At 48.1% G+C, this 16,643-nt stretch overlaps 1 protein-coding gene and 1 long non-coding RNA gene across 7 annotated transcripts in view; one reads left to right on the top strand and one right to left on the bottom strand.

Annotated features, from left to right (window-relative positions):
* Nucleotides 1-4,380: 4,380 nt before the first annotated feature.
* Nucleotides 4,381-10,590, bottom strand: SOCS2 (suppressor of cytokine signaling 2). Of its 6 annotated transcripts, none has more exons than XM_023224984.2 (3): nucleotides 10,352-10,590; nucleotides 7,518-7,869; nucleotides 4,381-5,855 (listed from the first exon to the last, which is right to left on the bottom strand). In XM_023224984.2, the coding sequence occupies exons 2-3, from the start codon at nucleotides 7,654-7,656 to the stop codon at nucleotides 5,398-5,400; spliced, it is 597 nt and encodes a 198-aa protein (XP_023080752.1). In that variant the 5' UTR covers nucleotides 7,657-7,869; nucleotides 10,352-10,590; the 3' UTR covers nucleotides 4,381-5,397. The 6 variants fall into 6 exon arrangements, with proteins under 6 accessions (XP_023080752.1, XP_023080823.1, XP_023080603.1 ...); XM_023225055.1 differs by lacking the exon at nucleotides 10,352-10,590 and adding an exon at nucleotides 9,885-10,157; XM_023224835.2 differs by lacking the exon at nucleotides 10,352-10,590 and adding an exon at nucleotides 9,333-9,653.
* LOC111551354 overlaps nucleotides 8,780-16,643 on the top strand; it is a 23,717-nt gene continuing 15,853 nt past the window's right edge. The window contains exons 1-3 of the long non-coding RNA XR_002734341.1: nucleotides 8,780-8,980; nucleotides 13,389-13,480; nucleotides 13,574-13,804. This is a non-coding gene — a long non-coding RNA (uncharacterized LOC111551354). The remainder of the gene's footprint in view (nucleotides 8,981-13,388; nucleotides 13,481-13,573; nucleotides 13,805-16,643) is intronic.

Here is a 16,643-nt window from a genome sequence, read left to right as displayed (position 1 = left end):
ACATAGTCTCACTCTGTTGCCCAGGCTGGAGAGCAGGGGCGAGATCGCCACTCACAGCAACCTCTGCATCCCGAGTTCAAGCAATTCTCCTGCCTCAGCCTCCCAAGTAGCTGGGACTATAGGTGCGCGCCACCACACCCGGCTGAATTTTTGTATTTTTAGTAGAGACATGGTTTCTCCATTCTGGTCAGGCTGGCTTGAACTCCTCCGTCTACCTGGGCCTCCCAAAGTGCTGGGATTATAGGCATGAGCCACCGCGCCCGGCCAACATGGACTTTTTCTGAATGTTGAAGATCACAGTGGCATTCTGGACCAAACACTAAACAGGAAAAAGGATACCAAACTAACAGAAGGGAAAAAAATGCTTAGCAAAAAAGAAAAAAACAAACGAACAAACAGAAATTTTTATCTTTAACACTGTAGGAAACTGGGGAGATGTAGGAAAATTTTATGAAGTTCTGTGATGGTTTAACTGGCGAAAAAGCCTTACCCCACCATGGCAAGGGGGCTCCTTGGCTGGCATTTATGCTGAGACAGGAGAAGAAGGCAGCTGGCGATATTTCCTTTTCTCTCACTGGGACTCTGGCAAGCCTTTCTCTAAGAGAAGCAAAGCCCTGTGAATAATACATCACAAAATGCACTCCTGATCTAAGGCAAGTCAGAATGCCTATAAGTTAAGGATGTGGGTCAAAGTGAGAGTTGTCTGTAAAAGCAGTTCGTTTTATCTTTATAGATACATGTTTATTGAAGTAAGTCCTATTCTCTGTGGCACACTTAGCTGATCCAGCCTCCTTTGCTGACAAAGCTCAGGAAGGTATAGATAGGAATAGCCAGCTCTGCTCCATGACTTCAGACACTGGGGACTCCAGGACTTTTCGAGGCTACTCTAACAATGGTTGTTAACTTTATTACCTTAGTAATAAAGTCACCTGAACTCAAGCCACGCAGAGGAAAAGTTAGAAAAATCAAAAATATGTGAAGATGAGAATACAAGAACCATGCATATGAAAAAATGAAACAAAACTCTCACAGAATCATTCTTACATATAGACGGAAAGCAGAAGCAAAGGAATAGAGGGCATTTTTATTCCGTGCAAATGAAGGTTAACTTAACACTGAAAAAGGAGCCTGCTATACTTAAAAAATAAGTGGATTAAAAAAATGCCCATAACAAAAGTGTGGCATCTGGGGCTGGCTACTTGCTTCACAACCTGAATGGAACCAAAGAGAGATACAAAGAGATTTAATCTTAAGGTGGTCCAAATCATTCAATTACCTAACTCAAGGAGAGTATAATTATCCTCTTTCACTGGAGTATCATGCGGCCAGAAGGTCTGTGTTAGATGAGTCAAGAGGGCAACTTTATGATAGGAAAGGGAGAAAGTAAGGCAGGAATTAACTATGCCCTTATGCCCATGAGCAGGCAAAAGCAAGAGTGGGTCCTGCTGGTAAGGAAGGGAGGGTGGGCAGTGGCCCGGGCATTGTGGCTGGGTGTGAGTCACATCTGGCGGAGGTAGAAATGAGATCATCAAACAGCATGGATGGGAGGTTTTCGATTTTAAAACAGCAAACAGATTAGAAATGTTAAGGAGTTAAAATTAACAAAAAAACTAATGTGGATCAAGACATGAAACCCAGCAGAGGCAGATTTTTCAGAATCGGGTAGAGGAGGCCGAGAACTGGAATTATCCCACAGGGTATTCCACAGGCTTGGTTTCTGAATCCCAGCAGAAGAAATATATGATGTTAAGAGAACTGTAGGGCTTGCAGGAGAGCAAAGAAGAGTCTCGGCAATCTTAACAAAGGGTAGGAGCGTGCAACTTTTACAAATAGCAATCCTAAGACTAAAATAGCTGCGTTTGAATCCTGACTCTGTCATTGATTGGCTGGGTTGTGTGCATGTGTGTGTGTGTGTGTGTGCGTGCAAATCTCCCAGCCCCTCTGGATCCGAAAGTCTTCCATAAAATATATAATATGTGATCTAAAAAGTGGTTTCAAGCTTTAAAATTCTAAGAAGTTAAAAAAACTGGAAAAGGAGAATACAGAAGACCTCTTAAGTAAATGAAAGGCATACAACAACATTGTTTTGTTCTAAAGGATAGGAAGGACCACTTTGAGGGAGAGACTTCAGCCCAGCTGTTAGACGTAACCACAGCCACTCAAACCCCACCTACCCTGTGCCTAAACTCACAACTGAGAAGGGCACGGCCTGGTCTCAGGACATTCCATCCCTTGGATTATTTGACGAAGATGACGTCTCCGTCTCCTACCCTCCTAACAGGGTACAATTTTCTAAAAGCAGAGAAAATCCTCCCCAAGAAAATAAACACTCCCAAACAACTGTCCCATTCTGTTACCTATTTGGATTACATAATTATTATGAAGTCAAGACTTTCTTACTGACACACCAAAAAAGACCTCTCATCTCATAAGCTGAACTGCCTTTTTCTCTACTATCCAAAGTTCCGAAAAATCTCCAAGTCCTTAAAAAGCAATCACCACTGCTCACTGTAATGGTCATGAAAAACTGGACTGCCTCATCTCTGCCCAGAACAGCAACTGAGGTCAAAATATTTTCAGAGTTTGGGGATATATAAATCCTGTATACCATATTCTTCAACAACAACAATAATAAATGTCCTCACAAAAGCCCTAAATTGCCATGCATTGGGAGAAAACACTGGATATTTTTGCAGGCTTTGCTGAGGAAAATTCAGACAAGTGTACTTTTTGTTCCACCATGTATAAAATGGGGCAACCAATAATTGGTAACTGGCATTGATCAGCCACTGAGTGAAATAGGAAGTCCTCTCCCCACCCACCTGCACAGCAGTCATTATGAGCTCCCCTTTCAGGCGTGTTCGAGGGGGAAAAAAGCCACTGGGCCAGTCTGACTAGAATCCCACAGAGCACAGTGCTAATTAAGGTATCTATACTTTTCCAGTTGATCTGGTTGAAGCAGCAGTAAAAACACCAAGGGTTCCTTTTCAGCCTGCTCTAACTTGTTTGTCTGGATCAATGTAGACATTTTTGGCAGCAATTTGCTCTTCCCAATTCGTCTCCCGAAAAAAAAAAAAAAAAAAGAGCTAGGATATTTCTAGAATGCCTCTTGACTCACCAATCCGGAGGGGAACCTCCTATCTTCATTGTACTTTGCTCATTTTGTTCTTGGGAAAATTAGATAATACAAGTGCTGAGTAAGAACCTGGTTCACAATAAACTCAGTCAATAAATGATGTCAGTCATTGTAAAAAAAATAAATAAATAATTGCCTCCTGATGTTTATCAACTTACTTACAATACAGAAGATTAAAATATAAGGCAATAGGTTTCATGGCACACTCCAGAGATGTTTGTGCTGTCCTCCAGCCTTCTCATAATTAGTCACTTGCGAGCAGTAACTCAGAACTTTTTCCAATTTCACGGGTACTCATGCCCCACAACTGCCTCCCCACTCCCAGTAACTGAGAAACAGTGTTCGAAACAGCGACAATAGAAATGCAAAAGACCTTTAAAGAAATTCCACAAAGCCCCTTGGCACTGATCACATAGAAGTTGTGCCAGAAAAATCAAACATCCAACACTAAACAGATGTTGTCAGTGGGAGAAAAAGGGTGAATGAAGCAGATTCTGAGCATCCTAATGAAACGGCTATGGCCCCATCATATATCCGACCCTAAATGTCTTGCTTTTCTTGAAGTTTTAGGCCACAAATAAACTCTTCCTAAGGTACACCTAGCAATCTTTTGTATTTGGCTCTGCTGTTTGGATATACATAGTATGTTTCCTGCCAGGCACAAAACCATTTTCAACTTCTTCATGAAAATAAGGTAAGATATGCAGTAAGCAGATTTTATTATAATTTATAACTGAATTTTCTCATTCACACAGGGTCCACCTTTATGGTGACACACCACAGTATTGTAGCTATGCAGGAACATTTTAAAGGCCATAAAATGAATAATGTCTGGACTCTAGAAAAGATGGTACATTTATAACAGGTATGCAGACTAACATAGCAAAAAATAAGTGGCCATAACACTTTGTATTTTTCTTTAGTATTATGCCTACTCAACTTGTAAAAGACTGGCCATGTCATAATGTTTGTAGCTTCTAAACCATGTTTTTGGAAACACAGAGGACATCAGTGTTATGCCTATTCAAACTGTAAAAGACCAGGCCACTTGGCAATTCCTGTAGTTTCTAAACCATGCTTTCTAAATTGCAAAGGGGGCAGGTACAGCCCATAACTTTACAGAAGGGCAAGTAATGTTCTACCTCTTGTTGCATATTTGGCTTATTTCACTTGACATAAGTTTTTATGGCAATCCTCTATTACCATGAAAGTGTACGTTCTCTAGTACTCAATAAGTGCAACTTGTAGAAATCAGGTTTTTTTTTATTTAATACATTCTAATCAAATAGTAACAGCAGTAAATAAACACTTTGAAAAACAGGCAGGTATCCCCCTGTATCTGGAAGAAAATTAAGTCAAAGTATTCTACACAGTAGAAGGGAGACAACGGTTTATGTCCATGGTTAGACAATTCAAGGACAACTTGGACATTTCTAAAGCCATTTCCAAAAAATCAATGGCAACAGGTTGGGACACAGCTATTTTAAAGGGTAAAATGCCTATACCTACATTGGTTTTTATTAACAGGGATTGAGTTGCACCTGTATAGCATGACATTCTTGTCTTTAGCCTTAAAGGAAAAGAGAAAGTCTTTTCCATTTGCACCAGTTTGAAATATTTCTGAAATAAGGCTCCCTTAAAATGGATTACTACAGTACTCATTCACATGAGAGTTCATACATGTAGTAAAAAGACAAATACAGGACTTCATGGTCACTTTTTTTGGTTGATTTGGTTAATTGCATAAAATGGGAAACTCACACACATAATCTGTTTAACAAAATTCCTAGGTACATCAGAATGCAAAATATAAAATGCCCAAAAGAGACTCTGATCAGCAGGCATATCAAATTGCAGTGAGGCCTGTGTCAGCTTGGTTCCTCCCACTTCTTCAGTATTCCTATGAGGAGTTCTTTCTCTCCTACTGGAGCCTGGACCTTTGACATAATGGAAAGGAACCTAAGAAGGCAAGCCATTCTGATAAAACGTGCCTTCAGCCTTTACATGCGACATTTTACTTTTAATCTAAAAGGATCAACTGGTCTTGGTCAGCCTTAAGAAGGGAAGCATCACTCAGGTAAAAGTATGTGGAGGAACTTTAAACACCTAGCTACCTCTTCAAGCATTTAAATTAGATTAGCTTCAGCTGTTCTTAGAAAGTATTCCATATAGTTATCCAGAGCACTCAAGTTTTGGTTCTCTTTTACATAGCTGCATTCGGAGATACTCTATGTGAGACATGTTTAAAAAAAGAGAAACATTTATACCTGGAATTTATATTCTTCCAAGTAATCTTTTAGTCTTGTTGGTAAAGGCAGTCCCCAGATGGCACCTGTACATTTGTTAATGGTGAGTCTACAGAGATGCTGCAGAGATGGTGCTGCCGTGTACAGCGGGTTGGTCAGATAAAGGTGAACGGTGCCGTTCCGGGGGGCTTCTGGCCCTGTCCGCTTATCCTTGCACATCTGAACATAGTAGTCGATCAGATGAACCACACTGTCAAATTGTTTAAGCTTGGATTTGACACATATGATAGAGTCCAATCTGAATTTTCCGTCTTGGTATTCGATTCGAAGATTAGTTGGTCCAGCTGACGTTTTAACAGATATTGTTAGTAGGTAGTCTGAATGCGAGCTATCTCTAATCAAGAAAGTTCCTTCTGGTGCCTCTTTTAATTTCTCTTTGGCTTCATTAACAGTCATACTTCCCCAGTACCATCCTGGTGTTTTTGTTCAAAAAGAAAAAGAAAAGAGGGTAAAACAGTTATTATAAGAATTTTTAGAACAGAGCAAGTAATTGGCAATAATTTTTTTAGCTCTAAAAAAAAGGTGGTGTGTGAGTGAAAGTTTACCAGGGGCCACCACAAATACTTTCAGTAGGAATTTAATAAAAATTTGGGTACATTTTATGAACACAGTGAGCCAGTTTTCTTTCTTTTTTAAAAAATTAATTTTCTGAAGCTCTTCTTAAGATTTTCTTCAAATGAACCAAAAGAACATTTGCAGCATGACACACTGGCTGATGAAGCATGACACTCTGAATATTATTTTAGGAAAATAAAGATTTAAGTAAATTAGAAAAAAATCAGAAGTTAGAAATAAAAGCCATGCCCTTTAAAAAGTGGAAAACCCTACTCCTGTAATTGAACTACAGTAAAAACAGAAGCAACTTTTTTGGATGGTTGGTGTCCCCCCCAACCACAAAAAAAAAAAAAAAAAAAAAAAGGCTGCAAAGCCTGCTATGAACAGCCTGCTACGTAGAAAGCACTGCTATGTACTTGTTGTAAAAGCACAGCTCTAGTACAATAGCTTCTGTTCGCTGCTTTATGACTACCTTACCAGTCACTAAGAAATGGGAAGTCCCCAGTGATAATTACTATTTCAGGTTTACAATCTTCCCTAAACTCTTTTGAACTTTGCCCTAATCCAAATCCAATCACAACCATCGGCCTCCCCTGCATTCTCGATTTCATCTGCCTGCACCATCTCCCCGGCCCACCCTGCTTTCTAAGGAGGCTCAAAGGCCGTCCATATTTAAGAAATCTGAACATCTGTGCTCCCCCCAACCCCACAATTACCAGGATACTTGCAATCTGCCGGTGCCTCCCCTGGAGGGAAAGCCCATGGCCCACAGTAAAGACCGGAATCGCAAGCGAGAGAACTTTTCCCTCTCCCTCCCCTTGTTGCTACCAAAATTTTAACTGTGCCACAACTGTAAGCTTTTAGGATACGGATTTGGAAAGCCAGGATGATTTGCCAGATACTTTACTTTTTTTTTTTTTCCTTTTTCAGATGCCTAGAGATAGCGTGCCGCGCAAATTGCCTGACTGTACTTGAAAGCGTCAGTCTCCTGGGCGCACCGACCCTGGAAGCCGCGCTCGGCGGGGGCTTCGCAGCCTACTCTCGACGCCCGGGCAGCCGCCCTCGCGGCAGTGTCAGTCCCCGAACTTGGCTGCCAGGATCCTGGGCTGCAGCCGCAGCTCCGCCCGGGAGCCAGATGCTGCTGGGCCTCCGGGGCCCGCGGCACCCACTTGCTGACTGCACCCCGCGCAAAGGGAGGCGCCCGACGCTTTCCCCCGCCGGGGTTCGAGCCGGAGCGCCCAACCCTGAGCAGCTGCGGAAAACAGTAAAGCTTCCAGCGTGCCAAGAAGCTACTTCCAAGAAGCCCTTCCCGCGCTCTGCCAGGCCTGAGTCTCTGGAGAACCACTGTCCTTACCCATTCCCAAGGACCCAGGACCCTGCGAGCGTGCTCTCAGCGGTCCCTTGGCAGCAAGAGACGTATTTCCATCTTACTCTTCGCTTCCCACCTCGGCCCCTCTTCCCAGCTGCGTCTTTGAGGAGGCGCCCCCTCCCGCACGCGTCGCGGCCGGTCGGCTCCCTACCTGTCTGACCCAGCTCCCGCAGGGCCTTCGCCAGACGCGCCGCCTCCGGGGATGGCTCCTCCGCCGACCCCGCGGTCCCCCACTGGCTCCGCGTCCCTTCTCCGCCATTCCCGGAGGGCTCGAGGCACCGCAGGGTCATGGGAGAAGGGTCACCGCGGCAAAGACAGGTGGCCGCCCGAGCTGGGGTCAGAGAAGGGATCGTGTCCTTCCTTGAAGTCAGTGCGAATCCCAAAACGATTCCCTGCAGGGTGTCCGAAATGGTGGCAGAGAGGGAAGGGATGGGGCTTTTTCTCCCCACGTCCTGAAGGACGGATGACAAAGTCCCTCGCAGACGCGGTCACCCACTGATCGCCTACAAAGAGAAAGCGGGAGGTTGGGTCAGTCCAAACTGGACCCCTGCGGCTGGGGTGGGGGTGGGGAAATGGACGTGGAAAATCCCAGGGACTCCTCCGCCTCTACGTTCCTGCACCATTTAACCCCAAGCTTCCAGTTAGCGCCCTGGCCCAGCTCTAGAGAAAGAATAAAGAGAGCAGAGATCCAAGACACAAAGTTGGCCGAAGAGGTGGGGGGCGGAGGTCAGGATGAGGGTGAACAGGGTGTCTTCCCGCCCAGGGCCACTAGCTGAAATCAAAGACTGGCGACCTCGGAAGAGCAAATAAGTCACCTGCAGATCCAGTGGGAATAGGCCCTCGTCAAGGACAAGTAGAAAAAATTAAAAAGGAAAGAACAGGAGAGATTCCCCAAATTGGCATTCCGGTCTCACACCTGGGGCAGCCTGAGGGCCCCCCACCAGGAAGAAGCACCCACACAAACTTGGTTCTCCACCCTAAAGCGCTGCGGGGACCGGAGGCACCAACCCCGGGTGCGGAGGTGCGGGAGCTGCCGCATCTCCGCCCGGGAGGTTCCTCGCTCCCCTCCCCCCGCTTCCCCCCGGTGTCGGCTCTGGAGGGGTTGGGGGCGCCGCGGCGGTCGCTCCCGGACCCAGGATGGCTGCGGTAGCTCTCGCCGCCGCGGGCGCTGTCGAGGAATCGGCCCCAGAGCGCAGCCCTCGCGGGGCTCCGAGCCGAGGCCGGGGCCGAGCGGGCGGTCGCGAGCGCTGCGGGAAGTGCAAACCTCCAACGCCGCGCTCTTACCTCGACCTCGGCTGCCGCCGCCTCCGCACCAGGCAGCCTCCTCAGCGGACATGGGGCGGGGTGGGGGGGGGGAGCGGGAGGGGCCCAGGAGAGGAGGGGCATCTACCCTTGTTTCCCCCGTTAACGTTTAATTTGGGAACGAGATGCCCAGGGATGCGACCAGCCCAGAGCTCGGAGGCGGCGGCCGGAGTTCCGTCCGCAGAGGGCACACAAAAGCCTCGAGGATCATTGCCTCGACCCCCTCCCCCACCGCGCGGCGACGCCCCCTCCGGGCTGGGACACCCCACCCTCGGACTGCTGCCGGGTTTCCCTCCGGCTGCGACCCTGGAGGTGGGGAAGGAGAGAGGGAGGGAGGGAGGAAGGAGCGAGGGCAGGAGGCAGGCCGGTGGGGAGGAGCGGGAGATCAGGTTATTAGGAGGATTATTAATTTGAATGGCAGTTTAGGTTAAATAAAAAAAAGAAACTCCAGACACTTCCCGACGGCGAGAAGGGGCCGGAGAAAGCAGGCAGCAACGACAGGCCGCCGGGCAGAGCCGAGGCTCGGACTCTCTCTTCGCCGGTGCTCCGAGCGGCGGAAGCCCAGGCCGTCCGCCGCTCCCCAGCGCACGCGGCCGCGCCTCGCCGCCCTCCCCTGCAACTCTCCTTGGGGCGGAGCCTTCGGGCTTCTCCCCGCTACCGGTACCTGCCGCGGGCGCCCGAGCTGCGGGCACGGGGGATCCTGAGGCTGTGCGCCCGGGGCCCCGGCGCGCACTGTCCGCGGGCCACGCGGTGAGGGCGGCTGCGGGCGAGAGTGCTCATGCTTCAGGGGAAACCCAAGGCCCGCCAGCCGCGGCGGCGGCGGCGACGAGATTTGGCAAGAGTTAAACGTCGGTCCCAGGAGCAGCGAGTGCGCGCGACTTTCCAGCCCGACGCGCCTCCCTTGCTCCCCGCCTCCCTCCCAGTAAGCGCTCCGCTCGCGCCCCGCCCGGCTGCTGCGGAGGCCGCTTTCCAGGAACTTTCCAGGAATCGGCCTCACGTGACCGCGGGCCCGCTACCGCTTTAAAGAGGCTCGGTCGCAATACACAGGCTTCAGAGAAGAGCGGGTGAGAGCGCTCGAGTGCAAGGCGGACGGTGTGCACGCCGGGGTCGGCCTGCCTCTGGCCCCACACCCCGGGGTGCTCGGGCGCAAGCTGGAGATGTCCCCCGCCACCGGCCACAGCCAACCCCGTTTCGGCTGCCGGAGCCTGCCCCCTACCCGGGCCAGCTGAGCGCCCGGGTTCAGGGAAGGATGGCGGTCCTTGGCCCTGGGCCCGCCACGGGGGTGGGTTCCTCTAAACATCCCGGCGGCGCCCCCTCGACGCGATCCTCCTGGCCGCACTTTTGCGGGGGGTGGGCGTGCAGGAGCGACTGTGGGTCCTCGGAAATGGGACTCTCCGGCTCTAAGACACATTGATGGCGTGGGGACGCCGTGCTCGGCCCGGTGCCCACGGCCGGGGACCGGAGGCGGTCCCCTTGATCAGGTCCTGGAAGGCAGCGAGCGAGAGAGCAGCGCCTCCTTAAGCGGCGCCGGCCGTCCTTAGTCCCCTCCCCCTGGCGCTCCGGCTCCTTGTCACCAGCACGCACCCGACTCCTCCCTTCCTCCTCCCCTCTGCTCCAATGTCTCCGGCAGACCCGGCGGCCCTCCCTGCTCACCTGCGCCGGCTGCTAAGGGGGCGGCCTTACCTGCGCGCCCGGAAGGGGCTGGGTGACTGGCCTCGGTTCCCGCAGTCCGGCAGTCCGGAGAGTTCCTCTGCCATTCCCTGCAGGGCTGACGCCCCCGGGCCGGGAATTCGGAAGGATCCCGGCACCTCTACCTTACCTGGGATTCTCACCTCCAACCCCGTTGGAAGCCACCCCGCCTTAGTGGAAACTCATCTCCTTGTCTGCGCACCCGCCCCCGAAATATGACCTACTTGAAATGTGACCTACTTTTTAAAAGAAACCCTTAACAATCACGGGAAAACCGGATCCAAAATTTCGATAAGCATTTTTCTTTGAAATACTATTCTATTGCATCACTGCTCAAAAGCTTGAAAGGTCAATGGCCACTTTTAGTTGAGGCCGTGGCTATGGGAAGTTGGGCGAGGAAGGGGGAGGGGTGAGACGGAGGCGCGTCTTGCAAACCTTGCCTGGTGCCCCCCCTGCCGGCTCTGTGAGGAAACGTGAACCAGCTCCCAACCTTGGGGTCTGGAGCCAGGGACCAATGGTTTTCTCAATAATTTTCCTGCTTTTGAGTACATAACTCTATGCAGATGATAAGCAGATGAGTCGGGGAGGGGGCCATTTCCCAGCTAGCACAGAGCTTTGTTAACGCTGGAGCCTTGTGCCGGTAATCATGTTTCGTTTTTTAGAAAGAGCCTTTTATAGTGTGGGCGGAGCTAAATGAACCCTAGTTAAAATCCTCTACAAAGTAGTTGAATAATTTTGCACAAGGCACTTACCCTCTTTGGACCTCTGGCCCTTTTTTATAACATGAAGGGCTAGATTCGGGTTCTGGGTGAAGGAGCGGGATAAAGGAACAAATCAGATTTCATGTGAAGCCTGTGTACAGTCTGAGGCCCCAAGCCTTTAAGAACCACTATGTCTACTAGGGTTAACTGCCCTCTAAATTATCCTAATATGGCTTCTTCTTCCTTGATGGAAAATCCTAGAGGAAGGGTGTACCCACACTTTAGCTTAAATAAAAAGGTATTTATTCCTAAAATTGGCGGGGGCGGGGGAGGGGACGTGACCAAGTCTCTTTCTGTCGCCCAGGCTGGAGTGCAGGGGCGCGATCTCAGCTCACCGCAACCTCCGCCTCCCGGGTTCAGGCAATTCTCCTGCCCCAGCCTCCCGAGAAGCTGGGATTACAGGCGCCTGCCACCACGCCCGGCTAGTTTTTGTATTTTTAGTAGAGACGGGGTTTTTCCCTTTGGTCAGGCTGGTCTAGAACTCCTGGGTTCAACTGATCCTCCCGCTCGGCCTCTCAAAGTGCCAGGTTTACAGGCGTGGGCCACCGCTCCTGGCCCTAACATTTTTATAACGTAAATTTAATATCTACTCGGTTGTGGGTTGAAATGAATCTTCCAGCAACTCCTTTTTATGTGCTTTCCTGCTTCCTTGGCACATGCTGTTCCCTCTTCCTAGAATGCTCCAACCCCGGTGGCTGCATCACACTTGATTAAAAGAATCCTGGCCGGGGGCAGTGACTCACGCCTGTAATCCCAGCACTTTGGGAGGCCGAGGCGGGTGGATCACTTGAGGTCAGGAGTTCGAGACCAGCCTGGCCAACATGGTGAAACCCTGTCTCTACTAAAAATACAGAAATTAACCGGGCATGGTGGCGCTTGCCTGTAATCCCAGCTACGAGGGAGACTGAGGCAGGAGAATCCCTTGAACCCAGGAGGCGGAGGTTGCAGTGAGCCCAGACCGTGCCACTGCACTCCAGCGTGTTTACCTCTCTGACCTCATTTCCTCCTGCTCTGTTCTTTGATCACTCTGTTCAAGTTACACTGGGGCTCCTTGCTAATTCTAGAACTCATTAGCCTTGCCCCTGCTTCAGGATCTTTGTACCAGGTCGGGTAGAGAGCTGTCTCCTCTACCTCTCATGCTCTTCTTTTAGATAGCTGCAAGGTGTGCTCCCTCACTTCCTCAAATCTTTATTTAATGCCACGTTCTTAATGAGACCTTGCCTGTTGTCTCACTCAGAATTGACCCTCCCCCTGCACATTTCTCTCTCCTCCCTGCTCTAGTTTTTTCCTTAATCGCGATCACCATCTAACCTAGTTTATATCTTTTTTCTCCAACTTACTTTCTCCCCAACTCTGCTTCATAGATTTGTACTTGCGTTGTTCACAGCTGTACTTCAGCACCTTGAATATAGTTCTTAGTAGGTAGTAGGCATCCAATATAATCATTGAATGAATGGATGGATGGATGGATGAATGCATTAGCACCGTGGCTTTAAAGTTAAGCTGCCCAGGTATGAATCCTCACTGCCACCAGTTGCTACATATGTGATCTTTGGCAATTGATTTAGCCTCTTCTGGAGATGATCGTGGCACCTACCTTACAGGGCTGTTGTGATGATTAATTGAGATAATCTATGAAAAGTGCTTTGGAACTTAGCAAATAATAACAATTAGCTGTTATTTCAACTATCATCCTTTTACTCTCAGTGAGTTTGGATTTTTCTCTCTATGGATAAGATTGTCTTACATTTACCTACGTAAAATCAACGGTCACCTCCACCCCCACCAAACCTCCCATCCTGTGGCTTCTAGAGAACTTCTTGTAGTTGGTTCCCTGGAGCACCCTTTTGGCTTTAAAATTTACAGGTTTCCAAAGTTATTCCATTTGTCCCTAGATTTTCAAACCATGTGTGTTCAGTGTGGCAGGTTCATGGCTGCAGTGATGAACGGTTATTCTCCATGAAGAGGGAAGGGAGAAGATTTTCACAAAGCTGGAGCATTTCCTCCACTGCCTGCACTGAGGAGTTGCCAAGGCTTGAAAATCTCCTCAGTGTGCCAAACCAGGACTGGACATTTCTGGTTTTGCAATGCAGACATTCTAATACTGGAATTGACAAATGCTCCACATTGAGCTACTGCCAGATTGCCAGGAAGGTTTTTCATTGTTTGTTTGGGGGATAGGGGAACAATAGGATGGCCTTTGAAGATTTTGTCTGACACACCTGTGGGCAGAAGGTAGGCTTTAAGTATCCACCATCTCTTCCTTTTAGAGTTTGTCGTCTCCCTACCACCCTACCACACACAGCACCCTCAAGACTCCCTGTGATCCTGGGATGCAGTCACTGAAGAGTGTGTGACCCGGGTGAGCCAATGGGAGTGCCTTGAGCTCTTGGACATAGAGGTTTGTCCAGTATCACAAGTCCAGTAGAACTAACCAGATTATTTTTCTTTTCAGGATTTGATGGAAATGCTACAAGAGAAGTAGGCTCTCCCCTTCTGAAATGATGAGTGATAAAGACCATGCAGGTCAACTTTTCCACCACATGGAGGGAGCCTGTCAAAGAACAAAGGCAACAGAGAAAAGAGCAGAGCTGAGGTTGGGTGAGAGGGAGAAATTTCTGAGTGCTTGAATCCCACATGCCGGAAGCTGCACCACACTTGGGCTTCTCAATACAGGAACCAGTGAGTTTATTTTTTCCTGACCTGGTTGGATTTGGGCATTCTCAAGAGTTTGGGGGTTGGGTGTGGGGGTGTTTAGGGGAGACAGCAGAATGCAGAATGGAGAAGGGGAAGAAGCTGCCTTCCACTTTAATGAGCATCTCCTACTTTTCCTCTGGTGCTTCTCAGCACTAAGTCCCTTTTACAATATACTGCTTGCTTCATCCCCATAACGGGAGGACACTCACTGGTAGACAAAGGGAGAGGGAGAGGAACAGAGCAGATGCCACTGGCATTAGTGCTCTGGGCCCAGGATGGGGCAGGGAGCAGTGAGGCAGATGGCTTTCCCCTAGACTTCTGGGACCCAGAAACATGGTAAATGTCCATGCCCTCTGTCTTTCTGCCACAGAATGGAGGGGAGTCATATTCTAGGACAGTGGTTTTCAAACTTATTTAAGACACGAATCAATCTGAAATTCTGGTAGAACCTAGAGACCAGAGGTCACAAACCACCTGCCTACGGGGACCGTATTTGACTCCCTTAGAGTGTTCTGATTGGTATGCCAGGATTCTCTAAAGAAAATGTGAACTAAATTGAGATTTCATCCCCAAAGAGAACCAGATTTCTGCTTTCTCTTAACCAGCCATAAGGTCTGTCAATACTGGGTCCCATTTCCTCAAGACAGTGATCAACTGAAGCAGAGGAGTGATTGCCCGCCTTAGAAGGCATGTGCCCTCCCATTCGCCCAATCCTCACCAGCCCCAAAGTCTCCCCAACACTGAGCATTGTTTGCCTTTTGTCATCACCCTTGCATTACTGTTTTTCTTATAGTGAAGAGATATTTATCTGGACCCAAGTCTCTACCAGAAGTGAGGTAATAAAAGATAGACCCAAAAGACTGAATATGTCAGAACAAAAGGGAGAAGGTATATTTCTCTGCGGAAGAAAATAATATTCCTCTGTGTTTAAGAGACCGGGTTCTCACACCTGATGTATTTCCTTCTTCCATATTCCCACCTGGCTCTGCAGGTATTTATTGGCAGGCTACATCTAAGACTTTCTCTGCAGAAAAAATGTTCTAGATGCACAGATTTGGGGGCTTAATTGACAACCTGAAGCCTCACTCTAAATCTGCAGGGGTCTGTTGACCTCAGGTGAGAACACTTGTTCTAAGGGAGTGGAAGATCTTTATTAAGATACTCCTGAGAGATAAAAGTCTGCCTTCAGCATTGTATGGGACTCATTTATTTGTTTATTGTCTTTCTTGCCACTGTGATATAAGCAGCGACTTCGTTATATTCACCACCATATCTTCAGTGCCTACAACAGCTTCTGGCCCAATATAAAGTTACTGAATGAATGAATAAATGAATCTAATGCGTCTGTAAGTGAGGGAACCGAAACACTTTCACCACCTTCTTTCTGCCCTGTATCCACTTTTTTTATCTTCCCCTACTTGGATGTGCTTCCCCGCTTACACTTTGGCTTACCCTTCAGACTCTGGTCTGCTACCAAGAGGAGTTTGGCTTTCTTGAAGTTTCTGCTTAATCTCCATGAGCCTGGCCCCAAAGCAATAGTACCTAGCAGACAGCATGAGAGAGATTCACCAAGTCAACAAACATGCATGAGTACTTACAAGGTTCCAGGCCTAGCAGAACCCACTAGGGGGACTCAGCCTTCCTCTCAAAGAGGTCTAGTTCTAGAAAGAGAGAAACCATCAACAGATAATTCTAACAAAGGGTGAGAAGTCATGGGGGAGTGCACAGAATGGTTTTGCAAACAGCCAGAAGCACCACTGCAATCACCTTGGGATGTCCAGAAAGACATCAAACTAGAGGGAACCTGGGTGGAGCCCCCTAACATCTCTGGATTTTTGTTTTCCTATTCGTGTCATGAAAAATTTGGACTGGATGAGCTATTAAGTTTCCTTCTCATTTGAATCACCTCCAACCTCTTTTCCATGACCTTGCAAAGAGCAGTTGATGGTGTTATTAGACCTAAGCCTGGTCAGGCTCTAGGTATGTTTGACTTTCCAGAGAGGTTCACAAAGGTCAAGGCCTGGTGTGATGATGTGGTAAGCAGAGCAGGCAGAAGAAATACCTATCAGTAAAGAACAAACACCACTCCTGGCTTAGTCATGGAATTCTGAGAAGCAGCAGCACCCAGTGAACCAACCTGCAGGCTGGCAATCACGGGTAATCACGGGTGAGGCTACCTTTAGCCAAGGCTTGTGGCAGAGCCACATGAGGGAGGCTCAGCAAACAGTAGCTGCTTCCTCAAACCACAGGACAACTTCTACATACATTCCACTGGGAAGGCCAGCTGATCACGCATATAGGCCTTTTCTGCTATCCTATTGCATTAAATTTACAATCATAATGATTCTGTCCCACCATAAAGGAATGTAATAGAATATCAGTTTGCCTTTATCACTTTGCCTTTACTTATGGTTTTAATCTCTCTTCACCAACATATTATAGCATATGCCTGATTTTATTCTTGTAGCAACACTTTGATGATGGTAGAAGAAAATACCTCAAATGTAAGTAAATTAAACCAAAGTACATTAAGTAGGTTATTCTGTACTTGTAAACAAATTGTCCTTAAGAAAACAGTATAGGGTTTAGTATAAATGAAAGTAACATTTTAAGTGAAAAAGTAGCTTGGCAAGTAAGTTGCTTTTAAAATAGGTGATTCAGGCCGGGCGCGGTGGCTCAAGCCTGTAATCCCAGCACTTTGGGAGGCCGAGACGGGCAGATCACGAGGTCAGGAGATCGAGACCATCCTGGCTAATACGGTGAAACCCCGTCTCTACTAAAAAATATAAAAAACTAGTCAGGCGAGGTGGCGGGCGCCTGTAGTCCCA

The sequence above is a fragment of the Piliocolobus tephrosceles genome, chromosome 10 (genome assembly GCF_002776525.5).
Source record: "Piliocolobus tephrosceles isolate RC106 chromosome 10, ASM277652v3, whole genome shotgun sequence".
Classification (NCBI taxonomy): domain Eukaryota; kingdom Metazoa; phylum Chordata; class Mammalia; order Primates; family Cercopithecidae; genus Piliocolobus; species Piliocolobus tephrosceles.
Note: the sequence above shows the minus strand (reverse complement) of the source record. Positions and strands in the feature narration are given on the sequence as shown.